This window comes from Nymphaea colorata, chromosome 1 (assembly GCF_008831285.2).
Source record: "Nymphaea colorata isolate Beijing-Zhang1983 chromosome 1, ASM883128v2, whole genome shotgun sequence".
Classification (NCBI taxonomy): domain Eukaryota; kingdom Viridiplantae; phylum Streptophyta; class Magnoliopsida; order Nymphaeales; family Nymphaeaceae; genus Nymphaea; species Nymphaea colorata.
The window spans coordinates 36,558,887-36,571,828 of NC_045138.2; the positions used below are offsets into that span (position 1 = coordinate 36,558,887).

Genomic DNA, 12,942 nt, shown 5'->3' on the forward strand with positions numbered 1-12,942 from the left:
TTTACTGCTCTATGTGGACAACATAATAATAATCACATAGCATGCTAAAAGGCCTTATCAATAAAATAACTAATGATGAATTTGCTATGAAGGATCTGAGGCATATTCATCACTTCTTGGGCACGAGCAAGATCAACCATACTCTTTTAGTGTTTATTAAAGTTGATGAATCCACCCACCATATTGTTTCTTAATCAAACCAGGTATGCTCGAGAGACTCTAGAGAAGACAAGCATGTCCGTTTGCAAGCCTATACTCTTTTAGCGGGACTGAGTTAGAAATTTTTTATAAGAAGGTCGAATTAAAATTTCTAAACTTTGACAGGGGCCAAAATATCATTTTTCAAATATAGGACAAGTGAAATTTTCATAAACTTACATGTAAATTAAAAACAAACAAAAAAATTGAAGGGGGCAGGCCCTCTGCGAGCCCCCCTTGGTTCCGCCCCTGGCCAGGAGTATCCAATATTTGACTTCGGGTCGACCATATCTAAGTTTTGCATCAACTACAGTACTAAGTACTTCCAACTTAGTATTACTTTTAGCTTTTAAAGAGCGTTTTGTATTATACAAGGGGGTGCTTGAAGATGCTGAAATTGTAGAATTTTAGAATTAAAATTCTTATTTTTTAGGAAATGATAATCGCAAAACAGTTTCCATTCCGTCATTCATGACTCAAAACACCAAAATGTGGTTCCACCCTAAAGGTTGGACTTATGATCCTAGAATTTTTGGAATTTTTTTATCTTGTTTTTAAGGCACATGTTTTAATTTATCAATTCTATAATTTTAATTCATATTTTATCAAACACTTAAATTTTAGAATCAAAATTTCAGACTATCAAGCACAAGATAAAACTAAAGCTGGAATTTTCATTTCAATTCTAGTTTGAGTTGGAATTTTGTTTCTAAAATTTTAATTCTACAGAATTCAAGGTCGTCAAAAACATTAGATTATCAAATTCAGATCCTTCAAGCAAATCCAGTTGTGCTCTACAGATTTTTCAGATTGGACGTAGGCTCGAAATAGCGGAACCACATAAATTGATGCTGTCTCTAGATTTGTATTTTTCCTTCTTAGTTTTTAGATTAGTTCTGAGCATCATCTAATTAAATAGATTCAATACCGACCCAGTAAAGCACACAAAGCATGATGAAATGGAACAGAGAAACTTGAACAATGTAAAACACAATTTTCCGGCTTGAGTAAATGCGCTTATATAAGTTTTCCAGAAAACTGTCATGCAATTAGTAATTGAAGATTATGATGTTGGTGGCTTATGGAAATGCAGAGAAGACGAATCCTCGAGAGATGAGAACACGAACGACGAAAGATATTGACAAGTAACTAATGGAGTCCATCAGAAAACTAAGGATACAGCGGAATCAACATGAAATTACAAGAAGGTTAAGCGTGTCAGAGATTTTCACTTTGTGTGAATTGACACATGTCACTTGTGGGCATCATCATGGCTTTTAGAAAACAAGAAAAAGAAAAGAGATGTAGCTGCCAAATGGCTAGCTTTTTTCCAATCTACCTTCAATTTTGCCTCCCCATGTTGTTCCTTTTCTAAAGTTGATTTGGCTATACGTATGTAGGTATATTCCTTTTCTAAAGTTAATTTGGTTATATGTGTGTATATCTATATATAAAACCCATTAATTAACTGTGTCATTTTTCATAGGCCCTATTAAATAAATGGAGGCCTTTTGTGCGGTTCCTCGTTTGTTTCACGTTAATGAACTTACAGAAATATCATGTTTGGATCTCTTGAGTGAAAGCTGCAGAAGGGGTAGTCACTATAATCCGATGAAGTCAGCTTACATGAATTCGACGTATGAATGCAAAATTGCTGTAGAAAATCAATATTTTATCATAATTTTGAACCATGATCAGTCTTCCTGTAGTTTGAGATCCCGATCATCCATGATCTCATGAAGTAACAAAAATTTGAGCAGGAACAGCCACGCTTTGAACAGTGTTCATAGGCTCATGTGAGGGAGAGAGAGAGATTCTTTGGAGCCGAGGAAAGAGATAGATTGGTTCACATGTGCATGCATGATGATGCCAAGTTCCAAAAACTTCATGTTTTTTTGAATTTAATGGCGTCCACATGGAGATGACACAGATACGTCCAACGTATGCCCTCATCTCAATGTCATGCTCAGCAATCTCACTTCTCTGAGCTCTGAGCTCCGTATTTTAAGATATACGCGGAATATGCATTATTGCTTTGGAAGTTCCCTCTCTCTCACTCTTGCTCCAGTATGCCAACAAAATAAAAATCTTTGCTGTCCCTTCATCTAGCTGTGCTTTTACTGTACAAACACTGAGGAGATGCACCGATCAGCAGAAATTTATAGCATCTGCCTCGCTCGTGTCTCTGTGTGGATGTGCGCACACACGCACATGAGAGGGAGAGAGAAAGAGTTCTTCTGTCACCTATATATCCGTTGTATGATTTGGTCTAGTGCATAAAGATTTTGAAGATCTGAAAATTGCAATGGTCTCCGGTTGAAATTCTATTCCACTTGGGCGCAGAACGGAGAGTAAATGATTATCTGATGATCTTATCATTCCCACAGAGCATCTCAGACCCATTCTTTTAGCTACTGTACCTTTTTTGGAACACTTTGGGGTACATTGACCTCGGCATTTGAGCAAGTGGGCACTTTAGCCTAGCTTTCCACCTCCACTTTTGCTAGAGAGAGAAAGAGAGTCAGGGATCTAAAAGTATTTCAAATTAATCTAATCACCTTCGTTAAATTAATAAAGCATAATTAACAAAGCGAACACAAATTTAAAGTTGAGCAGTCCCATATCTTGCACACAAGCTTTTGCCTTTTTCTTCCCCACCTTTTTCTCTTTCTTTCAGTCCTTTGTGAATAGGCAAATGAAACCCCACCTTCTTTCAGGGTTTGCTGAGTCTTGGCGATTGAACATACTGTTCATATTTTTGGACCTCCTGACGAGATGCCCCATCAGATGTGAGCAAAGGTGCATTTCTGTTCATTTTTTTAGATGTTGTTCTTAAAGAATGTCTTTTCACAGCCTTTAACACAGTCTTTTGCGTTCTGTAAAGAGGTGTTTCTGTCTTTGCGAGCACCCCGATTGTCCAGGCCGAGCGTGTAGAACTTCCATCATCCTCTTTTACAACCTTCTAGTTGCTAGCGCGATTGGAAGCCTGGTAGAGACGCTTCCAGCTTTGATCCCTCAGCCGAGCCACCAGAAAGTACATTAAGCTTTGGTTTTGCATCAAGCAACACTCTCATGGACTTCCACTGATAACATACCAGATGAATTCAAAAAGGTAGAAGAAAGAAATAATTTCACTCGCTTTGGCCGCAGATGGTACTGATCCGCTTCCCTCTTCTGCAATACTGGCTGCAAACAGATAGGTAGGAATTCTCCCAACCATGAACCCACTGAGGAACTGGAAAGTACAGTGAACTTTGGTCATGTTGCAGCAAGGGACACTCCCATGGATCCCCACTTATGAGTACCGGGTGGTTTCTGAAGTTTAATTTGAAAAGGAGAAAAAAAAAAGCGCTTTCCACTTCAAAAATATATTTGGCTTGTCAATACCTTTGATTTAAAATAACAAAGCATCAAGCTGTAAATAGTAATTTATGTGATGTCACATCCTCACAGTTAAGCCCCACATCTCCATGCACAGCCACCAAAATGAGTTGGCTTTTTGTCTTGGTGGGAGCACATTAAGAAATGGATCAAACTGTACTTAAAATTGAAAAATTAGCTTGATCCAACCAGTTATACGCGTGTTAGTGCTTCCTAATACAACATTATCCATCAAATAATTTCTGAATGCTAAGTGACAAAGGTGCAACTTGGTTCCTGTCAGGAGGAACAGAATCCTTCAAGAGAGAGAGAGAGAGAGCAAAGAAAAAGCTCAAAGAAAAGGAAGTTTGATTGTCTCAAAGATGCCATGTGCTTCCTGGCAAACTGCACTAGCTAGCCTTTGGGGGTCCTGCTGTTTCTGCTTTTCATAATGCATAGTGGGTATCTTTCAGCATGACATAAATCGGTCTTAGAAGAGCATATATGGGCGCCATTATTTTATGGCATTGGAATTGTAGAAGGTTCTATGGGGGGGAACACCCAGTCACATGCCCCATGAATATACTAGAAAGGGATAGTGGGTGGGGGGCCTCCAAGGCATGGATGTTGTTCTCTCTGCTAAGGGCAATTATTCTCTATGTGACACATTGTCTTTTAGTTATTTGTTTATCCAATTTGAAATAGTTAGTTGGGACTCAAGTTTCTAGAACTGATTCCATTTGGATTTTTCTGCCATAGTTTGTTTTCAAGGACAATGGGCCTATAGTTAAAATCGCATTTGGATTCTTCTGCCACAGTTTGTGATCAAGGATATTGATGAAGCTATCGTTAGTAGCTGTTGCTCCTTCGCCTATAGTCATATAGCTTCATCTGCTTGTCTCTTACATTCTGCTTGTTGAATTTGAATATGTCTGTGTGTATGTGTGTGTGTGTGTGTACGTGTGTTTGAGAGAGAGAGAGACAGACAGAGACAGAGAGAGGCTTAGAAGGTCGGTCTCGTTGAACTCTGATGATACCTATTGACCCTATCGATAGCACAAAGCTGTGCGCACCTGTAACCTTTATCTCAATATGGGGACCGTATAGCGTGCAGTTCTTTAATAAAAGTTTTGAAAGCGGAAAATGATGACAAAGGAGCAAGATTCTTGTGAATTCTTCAATAGCATGTTTTCTCCTGATATAATCAGAAGTAAAAGCTTCGAAAGCAGAAAGTATTCTACACTTACATTGTCAGATCTTAAACTAAAAACACAACATACAGCGGATTCGGATCTATCGAATATTCAGATCTTACAACTCTGGATTGGAGAAAACTTGCAACTCAATGCTATCTGCACGTTCAATTAAATGTCATGTTTTACCTTTAACCAGTTTTTGTTGGATCCAGAATTTGCACTCATATTTCAGATTCAGATTCAACTTTGCCTTGAATGTGTATTCAGATTGAATGCTAATGTTTGGAAAAACTCATAATTCCAATATGCAAAGAAGGGTTTCGAAAGTTTTCGACAAAAAAGTTCGAGGATACAGGAGCATAATGTTTGTTTTCCTCTTCTAAATTCTGAACACAAGTTTTATGTAATTGAGTACGAAAAAAATCTAACATCCCCACCACCCATTCGACCCTTCCACGTCGCATTACATATTCCCTAGGGAATGTTTTATTACCCGGAAAATCATTTTCGGTGCAAAAATTATAGTTTCAATTGCGGCTCTCTTCCTGTCCTTTCCCCCACTGGTCAGACTGAAAATACAAAAATCAGATTCAAGTTAAAAACTTGAGGAACATATTTAGGATCTCCACGTTTGTGTTTGAATGCGGATTGTATCCTTTCCCCCACTGGTCAGACTGAAAATACAAAAATCACATTCAAGTTAAAAACTTGAGGAACATATTTAGGATCTCCACGTTTGCGTTTGAATGGGTATTGTAAGGCGAGGACATCCTTCCTTCTCAGACTGTCTATACGGGAAATTAAAGTACGTCATTAGAGCCTACAACGGTGATTGTCCAGTACTGCTGGACTATGGAGGTTTGGGACTTCTTAGAGGATAGGGTTTAACAGAATATTACAGAAACTTTTCTTTTCCTTTTTAATAATAAGGATACTCGGGCTAGGATGGCCTCAATGTGTGTACTTTTTATGCAGTCGGTTGGAGTAGTAGATCTCCTTTACTTACAAGATCAAGTATGCATGGTCATAGCTGCTCCATTAACTTAGCATTTAGAAAGTAAAATAAACTAAGGAGTCTCTTTTCTTCCACAAAGCAGATTTCGCACCATGTTCTCCTCTAGCTCTATTTTCGTAAAGGGTGCAGATTCCCGCTGCCGCAGTAGCTGAGATCTAGTAAAAAGCATTTGTCTCTTGTATGGAGATATTCTTAGAGCCATTTAGTTGGGCAGAACAATGAGATGCATGAAACGAAACAACAACAACCCATTCTGTAGCTGGTGTTTCGTTCCACCAATCAAGTGACCTCTTACAATCCCGATGTTTGAAGCTGTTTGGCTCCTCCCAATGCGGTCATCGGTTCCTTATTGACCAACTCTGACCAGCTTTGCTTTTACCAACTAAGGGGCCAATCTAATGCAAGATCTTTTAATTTAGATGGGTTGTTGACGACAATCAAGAATGTCAATAATATGACATGCATTCAAGAATTTATGACACAAGAAAACACTGTTCATGAAAAACGGAACAAATTTTAATTACTGCAGGTACAAAAGAATCAAAGGGCCTTCACCTCACAACTGTAGATGGGACCATGGGCACAGCAGATTAAATGAGAGCGACCATGTCTCCCGCTTCAAAAGTAGTTGCACTGCTACTGAAAAAAAAAAAAGGCTTTCAGAAATGCATGATTTGCAGTTGAACTCTGATCAACTCAGATATGTGGATCCTACATTGTCCAGCTTTGATGAAACCATTTAAACACAGCAAAGTGTCAAAAAATCCATAATTTAGAGTTGAACTATTATCAACTCAGCGATGTGGATCCTGCATGATCCAATCTTGACTAAGCCGCTTACCGCGGTGACACTTAAAAGTAAGCTATAGTGGAGTCTGTTGAAATCCCTCGTGTTCGGTGCATTTCTGAAGGATTCTGCTTTCTGTGGCAGTACAGAAACGCGGTTCTGCAGGAAGCCTCTGCTTTCCATGAGATTACAAAGTGCACCATGTTCTCTCTTGGCCCATGGATGCTTCATCCAGCTTCTTTTTTCCTCTCTCTCCCATCAAAGTTCGCAAAAAGGAAAATGCCGAATAAAGAAAAACGCAAAGAAGAAAACTTATTTTACATTTTAACGCGCGCGAGACTACCCACGTTCGAAAGTAAAGACCCTTTTCTGCTCTTCACTAAGATATTGAAGAAAATCTTTTATGCCCATCATGGACCTTTGTTTTCTACTACAGAATAAAACGCAGAAAACGATCGAGCTGTGATACAAAAGAAAAAAAAAGAAAGGAAAAAGGAAGAAAGAAGAAGAGCAAAAAGCACGTCTGCTGTTTCTTTCCGTTTAATATCGAAAGGGAAAGCAATGGCGTTCGCCTTTAAATCTTATCATCTAACTCAACGTCAAACAGACTTAAAAAATTGAAGGTTCACAGAAGCAGCATGGCAACAGTAACATAAGTAAATTTATTCCTCCTTTTCCCCCTCATTTCTAACTCACGGGTGCACATTGAAGTCACCACCCCAAGAAAGATACACACAATTTTTACCATGAAAAATGGACCCACTTCCTATATCTACCTAATTAGCATGTCCTTATGGAATGAAACGAAGGCCCTAGAGTCTTCCAAAAAGACCAATATGCTCATGGCCCTCTTCACAGAGGGGATTCTCATGGTCCCCATCTTCCTTTTGGGCATCATGTATCTTGCATGAGCCTCTAAAATCTTGAGTTTGGAGGATTCAAAACTTATATACGGTACATTTATTCATTGGAACATGACCAACATGAAAGTAATAAATGTGGACCATAAGGATTCCTAGTGTCGGCATCATGGGTTCATTCTCCTGAACACAGGCATGGCCCTCCTGTCAACATATTTCTTTTCCAAGATTCTGGACTGTGAATGACATGACTCCGCGTCTTAGGCCATTGTTGCTACAACCAGTAGGGGGAGAGGTAGAACAAAAGCGAGCAATCGCGCCCGAGTTTTGTTTCTTATATTCCAAAACTTTCCAGCATGAGTTCAGTCATGAGTTTAGTTTATGCCCGGCCTTAATAAGATGCATTATTGGATCTGTTTTTCTGTGTAATTCTCATCTAGAAGTAGTACCTGAAGTGATATCATGCATGGAAGCGTGAACTCATGAATGCCATTAATTGTGACGTTGACGCTAACATATGAATGGAGCTCTAATTTGGATTGTTGCACGGCATTCGAATTGCTTTAGGATGCCATGCAGAAGACAACTCTTAACTCTATGACATAGTTGCAAAGTACATATTTTTCTTGTAAAAACAACTTCACTTATGGTACCTTGTAGACCATAATAAAGTCCATCAAATGACGCATAATAAGTCTTCTCTCCATATATACTTCTCATATTCACCCAGTTCACGTATTTTAAGAGCTACATATATATAAGGACTGGATGTGGTTTGGTAACTAGGATCAAAATTTGTTGAAATATTACCGTGTGACAATGGTGGAAGGCAGCAAGTGACAGGCAGAATTGATTTATTTGAATCTGCTTAAAGTCCCCTCGATTTCAATTTTTCTGTTAGCTCGTGTACGTAGAATGAACTGTAAGGAAAATCCAAACTACACTTAAAATCATCATCTTCACATATAGGGTGGATCATCCTAAAAAGGGGAAGCAAACCAAGTAAAACTGATGAATTTCTTATTTATAAATAGATGATCGGTCTACAAGATCAAATAACTAACTTTTGAAATATCTATAGGCTTTTCTTCCTTATATACTTAGAGTTCTGCAAGTTATTTCTTCCATATAAGTATTAGATGCTTTGGTCTTGCAGATGTTTTATGGCACGGAATATACCTGGGAAGGCTTTCCAAATTGTCAATGTGATATCATGGAAAGATCGATCCTTGGCTGGAACGCCGCCTGCAATAAATGATGCTTCACCATAGTGCGTGGAATGAACAATCTTATACAGTGTTGAAGCATTGGGATACCAGATTATTATTGCGTATGGCACACTTTGTAGAAATGATAAGGTTGATGGCTGCTCAGTAATTTAACTATTATGCTTCCTTTTCTCAATCTTTGTCGCAAGCTAACACATGATGGCCACAATCCAAACTTAGAGAGAGAGAGAGAGAGAGAGAGAGAGAGAGAGAGAGAGAGAGAGAGAGAGGTATAAGAACTTTATTGAGGATGATGACAGGAAAAGGGAGAGTGAAATGAGTATATGAACTTTATAGAGGATGATGGCACAGGGGGAGAGAAAGAGAGAGAGGGAGGGAGGGAGGTGAATGTTCTTATTGCTGGGGGGATAAAGTAGAGGTGTGCTTGTGTGGGTATCTGTAACATGGGTGTGTTGGTGAGCAGCTGTGAAGGGATGCTGGTGACAATGGAGTCAAACCAAACAGTGCCAGCACCCTTCCTGATAAAGACCTACCAACTTGTTGACGACAACTCTACCGACGACATTGTTTCATGGGGTGAAGATGGATCCACCTTCGTCGTCTGGAGGCCGCCTGAGTTCGCTAGAGACCTCCTCCCCAACTACTTCAAGCACAACAATTTCTCAAGTTTTGTTAGGCAGCTTAACACATATGTAAGAACTCCCATCTTCTGTTTTTTTCTTTTTCCTCATCTTCGTCACTTCTTTTTCTTCTGATCTCTTTCTATATTTTTCTTTTATAGCTGAACTTCTTCAACAAATAGATTCCAGTTTTCATCATAATGTATAGTTCAACTTAAAACAAAAATTCTTTAGCTCTTATTTTTGCTGTAAATTGCATCAACAGCGTTTCCTTCCCCAAGTTCTAGAGAGCGCCAAAAGCAGATTTTTCATGAAAAATGGAATCTGTAATCATGGCTGGGTGACCTTTACGATTTGCATCTGTTAATCCATTTCAACCAAAGGTAACAGAAAATAGCATCTTGATGAAACATCTTGATCGTGCTCAGGGTTTGGAGATGATCTGCGCTTGTAAAACCTCAAGTCCTGAGTTGTCCGCCAGAAAATACCGCGAGTTTTACCTTCTTGGCAAGAAATATGGACATACTGATTTTGAACATGGTCCCATTGTAATGGCGATTTCACGGAGCCGCCCACTACCAGATGAGGACCTCATGAGTTCATCTGCAAAAGTTAGTAGAATAAGCAGATTTTGGTGCAAAACTTGCAAACCTGTGCCACTTTCACATGATTTAAGCAACTCCAAATGTGATCTTCAACATTTTTGGTCTCTTGCCAATCACTTCAAAGACTCTCCGTTTCTGATCTAAAAGTGATCTACTTAATATAGCAGACCCTGACGGTTTGATCAAATCTAAATATCCTCAACATTTTTAGGTTTGATCTGCCAGCTGTTGCAGATATCTGTTCTCATTCAAAACTGATTCGTGTACTACCAGATCAACCATGGTTAGATGGATATGCAGTATTTCTTTGTTCTACATCAAGTTCCATACAGCATACTTGCGATCTCTAGTTCTGCTCTTCTTCTTCATCATGGGTTTTCGGAATGGGGCTTAGACCCTTTTCACTTTAGAAAGATTTTACATGCTTTGGACCGTGATAATGGCATTTTGTGCTGTGTAAAACTGATTCATGTTGTCACTTGGCCTTCTTTCTGTTGTTTCAGAGATTCAGGAAGATAGTTCCAGACAGATGGGAGTTTGCTAATGAATTTTTCAGGAAAGGAAAGAAGCATTTGCTTTGTGAAATCCACAGAAGGAAGGCAGCTCAACTCTCGGGTCACCGGCATGATCACCACCCTCACATGATCCACGAGCATCCAAACTCACCGGCACCATACCCATGGATCAGATTAAGCTCGGACGGTCAAGCTAACTGGTGGGATTCACCATCACCATCTCCAAGGGACACTTCAGTTCCAAAAGGCAACACTGACCTTCTGTCATCTCTCACAGAGGATAACCAGAGGCTGAGGAAAACCAACTCCCTGCTGCTGGCAGAGTTGTCCCACATGAGAAAGCTCTACAAAGACATCATCTACTTTGTTCAGAACCATGTGAAACCAGCATCGCCACCAAATTTACCAGCCTACCCTCCACTGCCACTTCACCATCAGAGACTCATAGAGTTTAGGCTCTCCCCTGAAGGAACTACAAGGAACAACAGTCTGACCAGCACCAACTCACTCACTATAGAAGAAGAAGCAGAAGACGACGTCAAGCTCTTTGGGGTTCCTCTCCATGGCAAGAAGAGAACGCACTCAGCTGCAACTGGTTGATCATCGACCATGTTTAAACCCCCAAACAGGACAGAGTATCAACTCAACTGGGTCGTGTCTGGCTCCTTGGGTCAACCTAAGGCTGGTCTATTATCCACGCAGCCATTTCTAGGGGCTAAGTGAAGCTGCGCCTATGGAGTTTCAGCGAGCATGGCCGCACTGCAAAAACTTCGCTTCGTGTTTCATATGTGTTCTAAAAGATCTGAGAGAAGCAACTGAATGTATTGTATGAGCTAATTGCCATAGGGCTAACAAAGGCTGTGTGGATTTTGGATGTGGAGATTCCAACATTAAGGCTCCCCCAACATGTTCTTGCTTTAAGTTTACTAATTTTATTAGGTCCCAAAGGCACTTAAAAAGCTTTGTGACAAAAGAAAAAGAAGACAGAGATTCCCAGCAGTTTTGTGTTTAGCGTATGGCAAATACTATGCAACTGTTTATTAAACCATGACAAACTTAATGACATGGAATGAATGAATAGTAACCCCATTAAAAAAACAGTATCTAAACTGATGACCAGCCGTGTCATTGTTTGTTGAAGGGTATAACATAGTTGGTCGAGCATGTGAATGCATAAAAGGTGCGTCTGATTCCTGTGAGTACTACTCTAAATCATATAAAGCTAAGTGGGAGCGATTGATTCTGATTCCTGTGAATGCTACTCCTCTAAATCATACAAACTGAGATTGACACCGACACTGATCGATATAACAACTTCCAAGGTAAGGGGAACGATTCTGAAACGGTAGTTGCTCACCACATCAGTGGTGCCATCGTTGGTCATGGTCTGATTTTTTTTTGAAGGTTGGTTTGGTTCTAAGGGATGTCATGTCAGTGATTTAGATAAATGACCGACCGAAGCATTTCTGGAGAGGAGCAGAATATCGAAAAGATGTTCTCGTTCTAAACGACAATCGGGTCGGACACAAGATTCATATCCGAATGTGATTTTACATGAACATACGGTCGGATAATGGGTATCATCAGATCGAAATTATGAACATATGCACTTGAATAAAATTTCTCAGATCCATGCATGTCCGGTTCAACCTTCGGGCTTATATCCAAACATCCTTACCCAATATTGCAAAAATCAGACGTTATGAGTCATGATTTGATTGTACAGTGTATATTATTTCTATGGTCGGACGGCTACTTTTCTATTTTGTATCAATTCAAACTACCGCAAAAGTGTATTCACGACGGCTAATTGGTTGCCCACAGTTTTTAACAGTGAAATGCATTTTTTACAATGGTTTTTAGTGATATAAAATACAAAAATAACAATTCAGGGATATACACAAGATTCATACTCAGGTTGTGAAACTCCAATTTGTGATGCCAACAAAAGAGTTCCCTTACGATGCCGAATTTGGTCAAATTAATATATTAAATAACTGCAAAATATTAAAATTTAAACAGTTCTAAAAATTGCCAATTTTAATTCGTTGTTTTATTATATAATTAGATTTGTGAAAAACAACTCAAAACAGGATTGTAACCTGACCCGAGCCGATTACAATTTTACTCCCGACGGTTTACGACTCGGTTTCAAAAGTTCGATCAAGTCGGATTGATAAAAGCTAGATCCAAACAGATCCAGAACCGTCTATCAGTGGATTCTCTATGGGTTGGGTCAAGGTCGATCACGATCCGCCCCCACAAATAAAAATCGCGCTAGGGCTTCAAAGGAAGTCCAGGCTTCCGCAAAAAAAATCGACGCTCTTCCTGCACGAGGAAAACTACCCTTCTCTGTCTCGTTACCGTCCTTCCAAATGCAGGGAGTTGTTTCATTCAGACAGGCAGCGATCGGCGATTCTGCGCTGCTTTGCACCGGTATCGATCAAACTAGAAGCAGGGCAAATTATCCTGTTGTTAACGTTCGGTTTCCAGGATTAGGAATTGTCGCCTCCCAAAATTTGCAAATTGGTGAGGCCTCACTGCACCCATTCCAGGA

At 39.6% G+C, this 12,942-nt stretch overlaps 1 protein-coding gene across 1 annotated transcript; it reads left to right on the top strand.

The window, feature by feature from the left end:
* The first annotated feature begins 9,028 nt into the window (after positions 1-9,028).
* Positions 9,029-11,265, top strand: LOC116256840 (heat stress transcription factor B-4d-like). Its single transcript, XM_031633355.2, has 2 exons — positions 9,029-9,337; positions 10,374-11,265. Exons 1-2 carry the CDS (start codon positions 9,089-9,091, stop codon positions 10,983-10,985), a joined length of 861 nt encoding a protein of 286 aa, XP_031489215.1. The 5' UTR covers positions 9,029-9,088; the 3' UTR covers positions 10,986-11,265.
* The last annotated feature ends 1,677 nt before the right edge of the window (positions 11,266-12,942 follow it).

Excerpts from the sequence above, each read along its gene's own strand:
- LOC116256840 (XM_031633355.2), top strand. The coding sequence starts at position 9,089 with ATGGGTGTGTTGGTGAGCAGCTGTGAAGGGATGCTGGTGACAATGGAG. Across the intron at positions 9,338-10,373 it reads TTAGGCAGCTTAACACATAT|AGATTCAGGAAGATAGTTCC; the intron begins GTAAGAACTCCC and ends CTGTTGTTTCAG.